The sequence below is a fragment of the Lepisma saccharinum genome, chromosome 3 (assembly GCF_977018435.1).
Source record: "Lepisma saccharinum chromosome 3, izLepSacc3.1, whole genome shotgun sequence".
Taxonomy (NCBI): domain Eukaryota; kingdom Metazoa; phylum Arthropoda; class Insecta; order Zygentoma; family Lepismatidae; genus Lepisma; species Lepisma saccharinum.
In genome coordinates this window covers 27,959,946-27,976,116 of record NC_139231.1, presented here as the reverse complement: position 1 = coordinate 27,976,116, position 16,171 = coordinate 27,959,946, and the positions used below count along the sequence as shown (strand labels likewise).

Here is a 16,171-nt window from a genome sequence, read left to right as displayed (position 1 = left end):
GCCCATTGTAATCATGGGGTCCCAGGTTCGATACCCGGTGGAAGCACACAGTGGTTCAGATCTCACTTTATTCTGTAGGTCCAGTCGTCATTAGCCCCTCTGTGCATAAAGTGGCTTAAACAAAAACGGAACTGTTCTTTTCATTCTGTGCTGGAGCAGCTGCTACCAAGGAGCAACAGACGATCGGTTAACAACACCGTGCCTAGCAGTGTGCCACAAAACCATACACAAGAAAAGGTAGAGGAACAATATCACAAGTTTACTGATACGATGGTGGCAGTGACCACCGAAATTAATAAAATGCAAAGAAAAACAGTTTCACAGATAAGCGAGTACTTCTTTTTAGAATATTAATAAGGAGTTTAATAAAGCATTTGTGTTCTTCAAGAGCACTTGCACTTTTATATCAGACCAATAGAATATCAGTAAATTTGATCGTCAGGAAAAATTTCATATCAGCCCATCTCTAATATTTAAGATATATAATAAAACAAATCATTTTGTAACTTATTCCTTCCTATATTAGAAAGGGTATATTGCATACTATACTCTCTCCCTCTCCCCTTTATTTTAGTGTAAGCTGTGGATTTGGCCTCTTGGTTTAGAGGCAATGCGTACATTTTTTTGTAAAATTTATACTGGAGATATACTTTTTTTATCTTTCTTTCCATATTAATCTCCTCAATATATGTAATGAAGGTTCTGCAATGGATTTTATTGTAGAAAAGGAACTGTGTATTTAGACATTTACTTTACAAAATCAGAGTATATAACATGTTTATATCCATAACAATAATAACAAAGGCAGAGTCTGTCACTGATATACAGTCTATTTATAGATGCATCAGATTACTAACATTATCTATGATTTTACAAATCAACGGATATGCCTATAGCAGCTGATACCAATACAGAACTTGAATAAATAATCATAATAAAAACTCACAAAGAGAGAACTAATTAATCTTTCCCAACCCTAATTTATAAACATATTTAGATTAATAATATTTCAGGCACATTGTGTCTCAACCAGCTGTAATTAAGCATTTCTAAAGAAGAATATTCAAATGCATATTACAGTTATTATGTTAAAAATGATTCAGTTACGAGGGGAAGTCAATTATCTGCACTTTAGCCATAACATTCTTAGGTTGGCTGCACTGCCTTCAACCACCGCATGCTAAAATGTTGCACTCTTGTGGTTATGTGGCAGAGGTTTGATCTTAATCGCTCCATTTTTCTTTATTTTGTTACCAAATAAACATGGCCACTCCACTCGCAGTATGCACCAAGGAAGAACAGAGATCAGTGATCCTATTTGTCTGGTCTGAAGGTGTGTCAGGGGCTGAAATTCATCACAGGCATATGCTACCTCATCGATGGCCACCTGTCGGTTCATCAGAATCATCTCTTGAGCTTGTTGAATCTTTCTCTTAATGGTAGAGGTTGATGGGTGTCCTGCTACTGCTTCATGCTTATAGCTTGTCCAGCCATTTTTAAACCTCTCAATCCACTCATACACACTTCTACGGGGTAGAGCTCTGTCCCCGTATTGTACTGAAAACCTGTGATGAATTTCAGCCCCTAACACACCTTCAGACCAGAGAATTTGGATCACTGATCTCATCTCTGTTCTTCCTTGGTGCACACTACCAGCGGAGTGGCCCATTAAGATCAACTTCTGTAACGTAACCACAAAAGATACACCTTTTAGCAAGCGGTCACTGAATACAGTGCAGCAAAACTAAAGAAAGTTATGTCTAAAGTGCAGATAATTTTTTACTTCTCCCCGTCGATACACTGTGTCAGAATTATTTCTATTTGAATATCCAAAGTAATCTAGAATTTGAGTTGGCAACTTTATTGTTTTAACCTATCCAATATATTTGGCAATTTCAATATTTATTTTTATTTCTTTCCTTTTGTGTTACAGATAGAGGTTGTGCTTGGTGATTCAAAGGGAAAGACCTTAATTGAAAATATATTTAAAGCACTGGCTGGCAGTAGTTGTGAGGAGGCATTAGAACTACAACCTCTAGCACAAAAGTATGGAGAGAAACTTTTGCAGTTGTCATTGTTACTGGATGATAAGGTGAGTTTGCATGTCCATCATTAATGTTTGATACAGTTGTTGTTTGCAAATACATATTGATTCATGCACGTTAAAATCACAAGCAAGTAGTTCATTTCTTTAATGACAATGATCCATGACTGAACTGATGTCCCAATATTCATTAAAAGTTGCCATGCATTGTTAATTGGACACCATCCATTGTCTAGTGCTTCCACTACTTACACCTCAGCCAACACTATATTTCAACAGGCACCTCTTAGCTTGTCTTCAGGTGAATGATTTATTTTTGCTAATGTTGGAGTTAGAACCTACAGTACTACACAGAGTACAACATTTGAAAGTGAGAGAAATCAGAAAAGCAGTAATGATCCAAAACCCTATACATAGGACAAATTTATGGTGAATGGAACTTAGGAGAGTGGTAAAAAAAAAGAAGATGTTACATCTGCGGCAGAGCTGTAGCTAGAGATTTCTGTGCCCTGGGCGAGAATAAATTTCGGCACCCCCCTACACTCACCTTGTTGAACTTCTTCCATTGTTTTTTTAAGGGAGGGGTAGAAGCATTTGTTGTTGTGCCGTACTTAAATAATGTCGTTCATTCAAATTGACGTTTCATTTATGCTAATAATTGTTGCAATTGTATGTAATTGTAGCAATTACAACTAACGAGTTGTTTGTACGTATACACACACGTATTCTTCTGAATCAAGGATCATTATTGACCTCTGGGTGTGCGATTATAAAAAATCCTAGAAATGAAACTAATCCATGCAAAAAAAAAAAATACATCTTACCATATGAATAGCATATACAGGGTGTTTCGTAAGTTTGCTTACAACGCTTGGGAGTTGATTGTATGAGTGAAAATAAGGTGGAAAGTTCATGTAACGAAATTCCGGAAACTGCTTTGTTGCCTAGTTATTGACGTTTGAAAACATGGGAAAATGATTTTCCGAAGTGAATAATGGCAAAACGGGTGGAGAGAAGTCGTCGGTGTTGGGCGGTCCACTAAGAAATTGGGTACACTCTTGTCAAAAAATCACGCGGCAATGTTGTGCAATGTCGGGATTCCCAAAAGGACGCGATTGAAGATGTTGACGGGAGTGGGGTGGGTGTGCTTTCTGCATGAGCTGGTATCGACGAAAATTGGCATGTGTTGAATGGCACCAAAAAACAAAAAATTTCCTGAGCGAAGGGCACCATGATGTAAAAATGAAAAAATGAACTTTCATAGGTTGCAAACCCTGAAGGGCTGATGGGTGTCCGTGTGATCTGACGTTAAGTACCACATTTCCTGCTAGGAGCGCACGTGTCTGTGCCATTCGTGCTTAAGGTGCTGTGCCAGCAGCAGGTTGTTAAACATTCATGGTTGAATGGAAAGACGTAAGGTTCTTGGACAGTAGTGTTGGGCAAACATTTGACCTAGCAGTGTTATGTGTTAATTCTTAGCCACAGCCCATCGTGTTCTGTGAAGTGTACTAGTGTTAACGGCCATAAACACTTGTAGCCTGGTGTAAGGGATGGCTGCATACACGTCCCAAGAGCTGGCGGACATGCATCTGATTTATGTGGAGGCTGGAGGTAATAGCCGTGCTGCAAGGCGTCTGTATGAGGCACGTTTTCCAAATAGGGTGTTACCATCGCACACCTTATTTCAAACTAGACACTCGACTTCGGGAAACAGGATCAGTGTTGCCACCTCATCGAGAAGTTGGACGACCGCGAAGTGTGCGAACGCGATGGTTTGTGGAAGATGTACTAACTGCAGTGATGGATCATCCAGGTACCAGTACGAGCGCACTAGCCCACGAACGAAACATCTCCCATGTGAAAGTGTGGCGAGTCCTGGCAGAAGAGGGGATGCACCCGTACAAATTGAAGGAAGTACAAGACCTTTTACCTCGGGACTTTGGCCCACGTGAGGACTTTTGCCAATGGTTTGTTCATCAAATTGAAACTATCCCCAATTTTCAGAATACGGTACTATGGACTGATGAGGCTATCTTCACGAAAACTGGTGTGTTCAATAGTAAAAACAGTCATGTGTGGGAACATGAAAATCCTCATGCACTACTAGTGGCACATCATCAGCACAGATCTGCAGTGAATGTGTGGTGCGGGATACTGCATGACCATTTGATTGGACCATACATTCTCCCTGTTCGCCTATGTGAACCCACGTATCAAGCATTTCTCAGTGAGGTTTTGCCTGAACTACTAGAGGACGTGCCCTTGTCACTGAGACAAAGACTGTGGTTTCAACATGACGGTGCACCCCCACATTTCGATTGGAATGTGCGCCATTTCCTCAATACCGTATTCCACAACCAGTGCATTGGCAGGGGAGGACCTGTGCCATGGCCACCTCGATCGCCTGATATTACGCCCCTGGATTTCTTCCTCTGGGGAGAGATGAAACGCCTCATTTACGAACACCTGTCATGTCAGCCGAGGACCTCGTTGCCCGTATCAATGTTCTTAGGTAGCAGAAGAATCTCTAAGAAAGATCATTAATGTAATGTTTTTTAAAATACATGAAACCCTTTCAAATACCCTGCAAAGTCATTGTACAAACTAGCTAAAATCATTCAGTATTAATGTAATGTTTATAAAGTAAAACCTCTTTACACTGCAAAATGTTATACTGATGAGCTGAAATCAACAACAATAAAAACAGAAACGTATTAAGAACTACGATCAGTACATGATTATTTGACAATTCTCCTGTGCGAACATACTAGCTACAGTTTCACCCTTTTTGCCTTTCGAGCAGCAAAGTCATTAATAACATCATCGAACACAAGCGATTGAACTCTGTACTTCTCAACAGACAAAATAACCAGGTTAGTCAGCTTTTCTTGACTCAAGGTAGAATGCAAGTAATTCTTTATAAGCTTTAGCTTACTAAAACTCCTTTCACAAGATGCAATAGATGACGGTAGAGTTAAAAATACTTTTAATGCAGTGACAAAATTTGGGTACAATTCAATACATGATATTTTATGAATGAATGAGAGAGCAGCAAGTGGTGACAATTCTGACAAGCATTCCAAGTGAAAGTTTTAAAAAAATGCTTGCGCATGATGTTTAAAGAACAACAGTTCATGAAGTAACTCACTTCCGATGATATCCTCGGGGTATAATAAAGCCTGATCAAAGACTCCCTTTCTCAACGTTTCTTCTGACATAACTGCCATGTTGCTTGGAATAATTACGGAAAAATCCTCCAAAACTCCTTTCATTAGCTTGAATCGATCGCCTATTTGTGACAAAATTGAATCCAATGCATAAAATAAGCTCTTCCTAATTTTTTTGTTTTTCATTTATGGCTACACTTTCATCTTCTGCAACTTCATCGAAAAACTTGGTTTTCTTTTTGGGACGCTGTTCTCTACTTGCAATTTTCATATCTTCGCAGATCTGTTTGCTTTTCTCAAAAGCGTTCGTCACAATTGTTTCCTGATTGGCAGACAGAAAGCTTTGCAGTCCCTGTAAATGACTAACACCTATATCTACTGTAACAGACTTTTCTTCTAGCCATAGGTTAACGTCGTTAATAGCTCGAAGGCTATCAGCCCCGCAGAATAAGAACACAAGACAGTTAAACTTCTTAAGGCTGTGTAGGAAGCATTTGGCACCGTGTACTGTTTCGGGTTACTCTTTTGAGAGGTCACATAATTCCTCCAAAGCTGCACAGACATCCGGAAATTGGGTACTTAGAGATTGTACTGTGTTTGCTTTTGAAGACCACCTAGTTGCTGATTGACTCTTCACAGTCGTGTGGTTTCTATTTTCGGCACTGAAGAATCTTTGTTAGCATCTGTAGATTCAACATTTTTCTTGAAAAACTTCGATAAAATTGTTGCACTTAAAATGTCCTCTTTCTCTGTTATCTTCTTTCTTTTCCTGGTTTAAGCCCCAGAAAGTTTCTTGGAAGACATCACTTATAATAATTACACAATTTCGGATACAGTAATTACACAATTTCGGATACACACAACTTCATCAAAAGCACGTTGACTATACAATAGTCCTCACAAAGTGAGTGTATAGTTCGTAGTAGCTACATCTAAACTAGAATAGCATGAGTGCTTTTGTGAAGTTATGAGAGTGTCAATTCTGATTCCCTCTAGCCGGATTGCTGCCTTTTGTTTCGCAAATTTTGTTTATTGTAATACTCTGAATGAGTCATTGTCGCATATGAGAACGCAGCCACTACCGACAAAGATCAAAGACGTCCAAGTATATTGTTATGTCTCGATGCCAAGCAGCATAGACCTTTATTTATTATTGTTGTTCTAAGTGACGTGTACTCTCGTCCTGTACACCTTTTAGCTATTTAAAAGCTGCCTGGAAAGATCTTTGAAAGAGCCCAAAAACCATCACGACGTATTATTTTAAATGACATAGCTTTTTTGAAGAGATATTAGGAAAATTTAGTACAGTTGTTATGACATGCAGACTGCAGTTTACACCAATAGTATTTTTACAACTGCATACATTATTGGAACTATTCACTAAGAAGTTGTAAAAGACATCCTCACTAACAAACAAATAATATATGTCAAAAAAAGGGCCGATATTTTTTAAAAACAAGAAAATGATAGGAGAAGAAATTTATTGTCATTGATAAACAAGTACATACCTTGGCTATTTTTCCACGTAGTCACCATTAACCTCCAGACATTTCTAATAGTGTGGCACAAGCTTCCGTATACCCTCTGCATAAAAATCTGCCGCCTGAGAATGCAGCCAGTCCAGAACTGATGTCTTGAACACGTCACTGTAGTTCAAACGCTTCAATGCAAGCCACTTTTTCAGGTGAAGATAAATAAAGAAATCGATGGGGGCAAGGTCGGGGCTGTAAGGGGGATGATTGAATAGTTCCCATCGAAATCTTTGAATTGTCTCAACAGTACGAGCAGCTGTGTATGGGTGGGCGTTGTCATGGATCAGAAAAATTCCAGAGTGTAGCATTCCTCTCCGCCGATTTTGGATGGCACGACGCAGATTATTCAGTGTTTCACAATACACCTCTGCTGTAATTGTTCGTCCTGGTTCCAAGAATTCCACAAAAATCACACCCTTTTGGTCCCAAAACAGGGTTGCCATGATTTTGTGAACTGATGGTGTTTGTTTGAATTTCTTCGCTTTAGGAGAACCAGAGTGCCGCCATTGCATTGACTGCTGCTTCGACTCCCCAGTGGCATACAATATCCACGTTTCATCCCCCGTCACTATGTGCGAGAAGAGGTCATCCCCATCCTCCCTCCAGCAGGTCAAAAAATCATGTGCAGCTGTCCTTCTTTGCTCTTTGTGAGCGTCTGTCAGCATTTTTGGTACCCATCTCACACAATTTGTGATAGCCCAGGTTGTCAGTCACAATTCGATGCACTGTTTTCGCAGACACTTCTGGAAACCTGCGATTGGAACTCACTTTCTCGTTAACGCGTTCCACAAGATCGTCCGTCTGAACACTGCACACAATTCCCGATGGATGTCACTACATTCCTAAACCAATTGAACAACTTCACTACCCTCAAATTCACCTGGTTTCACTCTAAAGACCAAGCGACCTTCCTAGATGTGGACATCCACATTACGGGAGACCACTTGGAAACTTCCATACACATCAAACCAACCAGCCACCACCTCCAGTATCTCCACTACTCCAGCTCACACCCCTACCACACCAAAAAAGCCATCCCTTTTTCCCTAGCTCTCAGAGACCAACGACTCAACTCATCCCCCTCATCCCGCCAAAACTACCACCTACGCCTGCACCAAGCCCTAACCAACCGTGGCTACCCCTCTACCCTCATCAACAAACAGATCACAAGAGCCATCTCCCACAACTGCACCAAACAACCCAAAACCAATCCCCCTGCTCTGATCACCCAATACCACCCCCACATCACGAAAATCAGACATACCATCGACTCCCTCCTTCCCATCCTCCACAGTAACCCTGACACCAGGGACATCTTTCGGGATAAACCTAGGGAAACCTAGTGTCGTCTTCAGTCGCCCACCCAACCTCAAGAACATCTTGGTCCAAAACACTCCCACCCCTGCCACACCACTCCCCCAGCTCACAGGTGCAACAAACCCAGGTGCAAGACCTGCCCCATACTCATCACCTCCCCCACCCCCCTGATTCCCACAGTCCCAGGTGAGTTCACCCTTCACCCCAAGTGCACCTGCCACTCATCCAACCTGATTTATACCCTCATCTGCCAAATCTGCTGCAACTTCTACCTGGGCGAAACCTCCATTCCCTTGAATCTAAGGATCAATAATCACCATTCCTCCACCCAAAACTCTGATTTCACAGTTACCATCCACACCAACAGCCATAATACCACCTTCAACAACTGTTTCCATGTTGCCATAATCCATCTTTTACCCCCACTCGGACACGTCTTTCCGCAAGCGATGGGAAAGGGCCTATATAACAGGCATGCACGCCAGTATACCCCCCCCTTTCCAGACTCAACCTAGCCAACCAGTAACCCTTTCCTCTCCTCCCCGAAACTACCCACCCACCTTGCAGTAAACACTGGTGAAAGTACTTTTGTTTTCTATCTACTATTTCTGGCAACACTGAACGTAGAGACGCTACGGTCAGTATTCTGTGCCTCTCCTCTACTCTATGTGACACCGATCTATCTTTCTTCTCCATTGAAAATACGACATATGTCGCGAAATGTCGAACTATTTCTCTTCGTGTGTTAAGTGTTTACTGTCTCCTTCATCATTTGTATATATCTGTGTGTGTGTGTGGGAAGGGGGGTTTGGTTATTGTTGTTTTCCAATAATTAATTGGCACAGGACTGTACTTTCATATTTTGAGGATGTTTATTACACTCACATCAACATTATCTGGAATCCTAAGTAAATAAAAAAAGTTAAATTTTGTATGTAGTCAGGAATTAAACTTAAACTCCTTTTTGTTTTCAGGTGGAACTACTAATAAATTTAATCACAGATGAGAAAATGCTCAAAACTACAGGAACATTAACATCAGTTACACATGGAGCCCATATGTTGAGCACATTTAAAAGAACAATATTTACACATCTTCTTAAATCACCCGAAAAGGCAATTCCTTTACTTGTGGAAAAAACTATATCAGGAAATGCCCAACAGTTAGACATCATTACTTCTCTTGTTCAACATTTGGCAAAGAATAAAGACCTGAGAAAAAGGTATGCATGCGTCTCAAGTATTCTAGATGAAATAACAATCGTGTCTCTAGGTGATATTTAGAAAAAAGGTTAAGAGTTTGATGTTGCTTTAAAAAGTAGTATTTTTGTAGTCCAATGCTTAATGTTCTTTCCCAATCTCCAATTTCTTTGTTGACATAGAAAAGAAGAAATATAGACTCTGGCTTACAGGCACTTAATGATGTTTGCCTATAATATGTTTATCTTCTTAGATTATGGACACCAAATAGCATAGTTAAGGACGTGCACAATTCATATTTGATGGAAACCAGGGTGGCTACTCACCGGGAATTCCAGGAATTCTGCGTGAATTATTTGCTCCAGGAATTATGCGTGAATTTTGCTTGAATTTTTCTCCGTAGACATGAAAAATTGCAACTTTTATTAATCAAAATCCCATTGAATTTATAAATATTGATAAATGCCCTGAGGCGAGATTTTCACAGTTGAGTTTTTACTTTTATCGAGGAAAGGAAATAATGTTGTGTGAAAAATAAAACAGAATTCTCTCGATCTGGTTACTTTGTTAGTGTCCTTTGTAGACGAATCTGACAGACCGAAGATTATTGCAAGATAAGATTTCTTGAAGATGATTAGGTAGATTTGAGTTTGAATTTCTTACACAATTAACAATTTTTCACAGGTTAGAATATATACCATAACATTTGTGTGACTTGTGTTTGTAGATGTATTTCGAGTCTGAGTATGTGAAATAGCAAACTACGGACCTCAAATTAAATGTTTTCAATATACCGCTTAATTAAATTAAATTAGAATTTTTGGATACATTGGAATCACACAGATACTTCATATTGTTACTATATTTGTGTGTGCATATCAGTGGCACAACCACAGTGAGCAGGGGACCCCCCCTACCAACCTTGAATGGAAATCAATTCTTAGGAGGTCAAGGGGGGGCAAACACCTGCAGAGGGCACAGAGGGGCAATCATCCCCCTCGATTTAAAATTTTATGCAAATAAAAATACTTTTTATAAAATTTTCTCGCTCACTTCACTTGCAATACCTGCTTTTCTTAGTCTCATCAAGTTCAGAGCCATAGCTAGAGACTGGCGGGAGCCTGGCCACCGAACAATCTAAATGATAAAAGTTGTAAGGGAGAGAATGCCATGGCACCTCGTGAAATGATTTGCACCCTATTAAATCAACATTGTTTTCAGTTTGCAAAAAAATAGATTAAAAATTTTCTTGTTCGGTTCACTCGCAATATGATGGATTATTATTATTATTGATTTATTATTTTAAGTCCACTTTATGCACAGTAAGGATAATGGGGACTGGACCTGCAGTTTAAAGTGGGATCTGAACCACTTGTGCTTCCACCGGGTATTGGACCTGGGACCCCTTGAAAGGTAACAACGCTACCACTGCGCCATCGGGGAGGCCCTCGCAATATGATTGTTTTCTGTAATGCATTGTAAATTGCCAGAGACAGAAATAAGACTTCTCTTAATGGATTTAGTCTTAAATGCATGAACAATTGTTGGGAGGAAAAGGTACTTGGTACTTGCCCCCCCTCCCTTCAGACAAAAGTTCGTGGTTGCGCCTCTGGTGCATGTGTATGGGTGTTGAGAGGCAAGGTTGAAATAGAGAAAACATCTTCTGGTAACCTTGAATTTTCTGAAAATTAGCCTTGAAAACTGGAAATTATACTTCAATTTTATCATGGTCCTAGAGTAGCCACCCTGGAAACACAAAATGTGAGATTACAGTGCAGGTACATTTTCTACCAAATTTGGTCATGAAATAATACAAAATATACTCTTAAACATGAAATCTAAAGTTTATTTATTCACACAACACTTTTTGGAGCCTCAAAGTCTTCCTGGATGTTATTGAAAATGCTGAAATACTGATTAATTCTGTAGCATGGAAATTCAGCTTCTTTAAACATCATCAGGGTGGTACTCACTGGGAATTCTTTGAATTCCTGGAATTATACGTGATTTATTGGCTCCGGGAATTATGCGTGAATTCTGCTTGAAAATTTCTCCATGGATGTGAATAATTGCAACTTTTATCAATCCAAATCCTATTCAATTTATACATATTTATAAATGGCCTGAGCAGAGTTTTTCACAATTTAGTTTTTAATTTTATCGAGGAAGGAAACGACTGCTGTATGAAAAATAAAACAGAATTCTCCTCATCCGTTTACAGTGGAACCTCGATTTTACGTTTTTCAGGGGACCAAGCTGAAAAAACTTAAAATCGAGGAAAATTTTATAGCATTTTGCTCTTTTGGGACCGTGAATATTGAGTGCATAATGCGGGAAAATGTAAAACCGAGGAACGTAAAATCGGGGTTCCACTGTACTTGGTTAGAGTCCTTTGTAAAACAATCTGACAGAAGGAAGATTATTGCAAGATAAGATATCTTGAAGATGATTAGGTAGATTTGAGTTTGAAATTCTTAGACAATTAATTTCTTGCCGATTAGAATATATACCATAATATTTGTGACTTGTGTTTGTAGATGTATTTCGAATCTAAGTATGTGAAATGGTAAATGTAAACTACGGACCTCAAATTAAATGTTTTCAATATACTGCTTAATTAAATTGAATTAGATTTTTTTGTTACATTGGAATCAGAAACTCTTTATGTTGTTACTTTTTTGTGTGTGTGTGTGTTGAGAGGTGGTAATACATAAGTTTGAAATAGAGAAAACATCTGCTTGAAGCCTTGAATTTTTGTAAAATTTGCCTTGAAATCCTTGAATTATACTTGAATTTCATCATGGTCCTAGAGTAGCCACCCTGATCATGAATTGACATAACATTACAAAATCAACATATATCTAAAGTATTTTAGAATGAAACTATACTATACTTGATATAGTAAAGTGCCATGTTTTAATGTATATGCTGGAACCTCAATTTTGTACTCCTGGATTTTAGCTTTCCCATATTATACATTTAATCTTCATGGTCCAATAGAGCAAAATGCTATAACATTTTTAGATTTTCCATCATTTTATTTTTCTACCAAATCCCAAATCCCTGTAAAAAACATAAAATCGAGGTTCCCCTGTAACTATTATTCAGCTTAACTTTAATTGTTGAAAAATATACAAACATCCACATTCACAGGAGTCAATAAAAGTATACACATTGATATCAGCTTTACTTTAGAAATAAATCCTTTTGATTTATTTTTCCATTAAAGGAAAAGAATTACCCTACAATTTTGTTTGAGTGCTGTAGGATTTAATTGGAGCTTCTATCCAATGTTCATTTTCTGCATACAGTTCTTTCCTGTCGGCCCATAAAGGTGTGTAAGGGTTTTTTCCTGTCGGCCCATAAAGGTGTGTAAGGGTTTTGCTTTCTTGCATTTCACATAGCTGAAGGCTATGAATATGCTTTTAGGTACTCATACATAAAAAAAATCAGATTCATCACATCCCTAGTTTTTTTACAATACTTGGAATAGACATATTTGTTAGCTGTAAACAGTATAGTGGAATTTTAGGCTTCTAGGTTTAGCCTGTTTGGGGCCCAATTTTCCACTTGCTTTTTGATTACCAACTCTTTCTCTATTGTGAAATACTTTTGAATGTTGAATATATTTTCAGTCAAGGGGATGGGATTGTAAAAGCTGTGCTGGCTTGCTGGAAGGACCTTGAAGTTTGGAGCGGGAGATCTGAAGACCGGAGAATGCTACTACTAAATCTTGTGTGTCAGCTTGTTTGCATAAGAGGAAATGCAGTTTCTGAAAATGAAAAAATCAAACAGTGGATTTTCAAGCTCATTGCTAATCCTCATTACAACCTTGGATTCAAGAAGAAATGTCTTGACCTGCTTCCTTTCTTAACTAACAGGGAAGAAGATCAAAATCCATCATTGGAGTAAGTAGAAGTGTATAGATATCCTAAAAATTATTTCAGAAACTTGAATCAAAGAATATTATCCATTTAGTAGAGGTGCAACAAACAAATTTGTATTTTGTATCAGCTGATATGTACATATCAATGTACAGGAAAACCTCGTTAATACGAAGTTCAAGGGACCAAAAAATGTAAAGTTCGTATTAAACGACTTCGAGTTATCCAAACTTTTCAAGATGGCGCCTGTTTTCAGGTGTAAATAAAGTAGAGTATAAATTCCCCCCACAAAGGATGTTTTATACTTGGTGGTAGCTCAGAAAGTAAGCTTTATATGTACAATATAATAATATTGTACATTTTAAAGAAAGTGTAAAAAATGTTACACAGAATGAGAACACGGAGCTTATTCATAAGAAACCCGTTTGCACGGAGACCTAGGGAAAGGAAAACAATCTCGGTTATTGCAAGAAGTGAAATTCGGAAGAATCTTGATGGTAGTCACACTGGCACAAGCAAGAGACGGGAGATAATCGGACAGAATGAGTATTGGATTTTATGTGCGTTCACTAGAACATTGTCTGTTACAGGATTAACTGGTAAGAGAAGATTCTGTTGGGAGAGAACACAACCTTTCCCTGGCAAAAAACAAAACAAAAAAATCGGGGCTGTAAATTTCATTCTGGTTCGGCTGTCTAAAACACATCGTAAAAAAAGTCACGTATTCTTTGCTTCAGTTAAGTTCATATTCGCCCCCTCCCCCTTTGCAGGGATCAGTTCAAACTCTTCCTCAACTTGCATTGTAATCCACTCTGAAAAAGTACACACACAACTTGCGATCTGTTTGCACCCAATGTGTATCCTAGGACACGTTAAACAGTGCCACACTCGATAATCACTCTGGTTTGGATCCCACTTTAAACTGTATATTTAATGCCGTTTAGCTCATCAGCATAAAATGAACTAAAAACAAGCTTTACGAAACTTGCCTATTTTCAGATTAATCGACAATTTATTGTAGGTTTCAGGAGTATTCTGGAGGTCAAACACTCGCTCCGCCAAAACTTTTCCTCTCGTATTCCTACATTGAGCATTGCGGGTTTTTTTTTTTTTTTTTTTTTTTTTAACAGCAGTACGCTAATGGTTCTGAAGAAAAGCAGGGATTATATGGCTTTGTGAGATTCAAAACAATGACGCTTATCACTGGATGAGTCATTGCAGTTATGGGCAAGCGAGAGCTTTCCAGACGCTAGACTAAACACTGGTGCCAGCTGCAGCGTAAACACAATGAGACCGGCTGGAAGTTAGAGCAGCAGGTGGCAGAAGGGAAATCATGGGCATTTTAAAGATAACGCAGTTGTCCAGTTGTCGAAGACCGAACTTTTATCAGCAGTGTGAAAAAAAAAATGATCCTTGTATTACCTTTTACCATGCAACAGACAATAATAGGGGCAATATTTCCTATCCAGACAGCTGCATTCAAACAACAAAGAGGGACCTGAAATCTGCAATTATCGCATTACCATGCACACCAGTGGTGGATAATGAGCTGTTGTAGGAGAAGGAAGGGGGTCACTTTTCTTTTACTTATCATGCGGTTTTGTTCGTTTTGAAGAAGGTATTCAGAACTTTTTGGTTTTTATTTTTTAGACGCCAAAGGAAAGGAGCCCGTGTGCGCACACGAGCAAGAAAATTGTGGCGGAAACAATTAGCAATGGACCCCCCCTTCCGTTTGCTGATAGCAAAAGAGGAGAAGTCACTCAGACAACAAAACACTGTTTTGGCAAATTTTATGACCGGCACAGTTGGGAAACGTATGAAACGGGAAACTGGAGTTGCAACATACGTAAGATCGACGTCAATTTTTGCGGGAAACCTAAATGACAACACATTAAGCGGATTGATGATCTTTAGTTGGCCTATGCTGCTTTGATTATCTGTAACAGTTTCCCTTTTTTTTAATGAAGTTCTACAGGGCACAAAGAACACGCTTTTAATAAAAGTGGTTGCCGGAAGTTGTCGGCTACCAGGCCAAAAGTTGCTCGCTCACGGGAAATTGCTGTATCTCGAGCTCAGAGCTAGACAGATGGGTGAGACTTCCAGGCGCCACGCGTCTTGTATTTTGGAACATTCCTGCGATCTTATCTCGCATTTCTCATCTAGCACTGGTGAATATCAGCAGGGAAAGAGCTTGACCTGCCATGCACATTGACAAAGAATGTCAATGTCCAGCGGGCATTTCGGGCTGCTTCCCTCGAGTTGTCAGCAGCTCTTAGGACAAGGAAACATGTCAAGGTCAAGTTAAAATAACGTCCAAGCTCTCTCCACATTCGATCTTCTCTTGTCGACTTAGGCAGGTGTCTACTTCGAGGGTCTTGTAAACAACTTCGTATTAAAAATTATCCGTATTTCGATTTATCCGTACTGAAATACATTGTAAATCCTATCTTATCGGCTGGGGAATGGGAAGAACTTCGGATTAAAGGGTACTTCGTATTAACCAATATCGTATTAACGAGGTTTTCCTGTATTGGTTTGTCAGTGAAAAGATCAGTATTTATTTGTTTTAAAACAGTTTTCAAGTGCTAATTACAGATAAATTCCAAATTTGCAGCACTTTAGTCTAAAATTGTACCATCTTCTTGTTATTATTTTTTAATTCACAGCAGAATCCCGATTTTACATTTTCCTGTAAGTTTTTTTTATCAATACAAGGTTACACTATAAATACATGCATCATAAATCAAGGGTTTTGTCAAATAAATTTATCAAAGTCATAGTTCTTTCTCAAATGTAGAATCAGTGATTTATCCAACATGCACAAGAATCCCCAAATTTTTCCCAACACCCCACCTAAAAATTTTCACAAGTTCAGTTTACGAGTATTTTAGCCCTAAACATACATTTACACTACCCTAAAACAACCATACACACATGTGAGTATACATGCACTGGAGTATATGTACACAAAATTATGTACTTTTTAATGCATAAATTCTCTATTATTTTTGTATGAAATTTGATTCCA

At 38.8% G+C, this 16,171-nt stretch overlaps 1 protein-coding gene across 2 annotated transcripts in view; it reads left to right on the top strand.

The window, feature by feature from the left end:
• The window catches only part of LOC145984947 (DNA-dependent protein kinase catalytic subunit-like), a 241,918-nt gene that overhangs the window by 59,050 nt on the left and 166,697 nt on the right, over positions 1-16,171 (top strand). For both annotated transcript variants that reach the window (XM_083118377.1, XM_083118376.1), the window contains exons 15-17: positions 1,934-2,092; positions 9,035-9,282; positions 12,895-13,167. In XM_083118377.1, the coding sequence (XP_082974503.1) occupies positions 1,934-2,092; positions 9,035-9,282; positions 12,895-13,167 (680 nt within the window). The remainder of the gene's footprint in view (positions 1-1,933; positions 2,093-9,034; positions 9,283-12,894; positions 13,168-16,171) is intronic.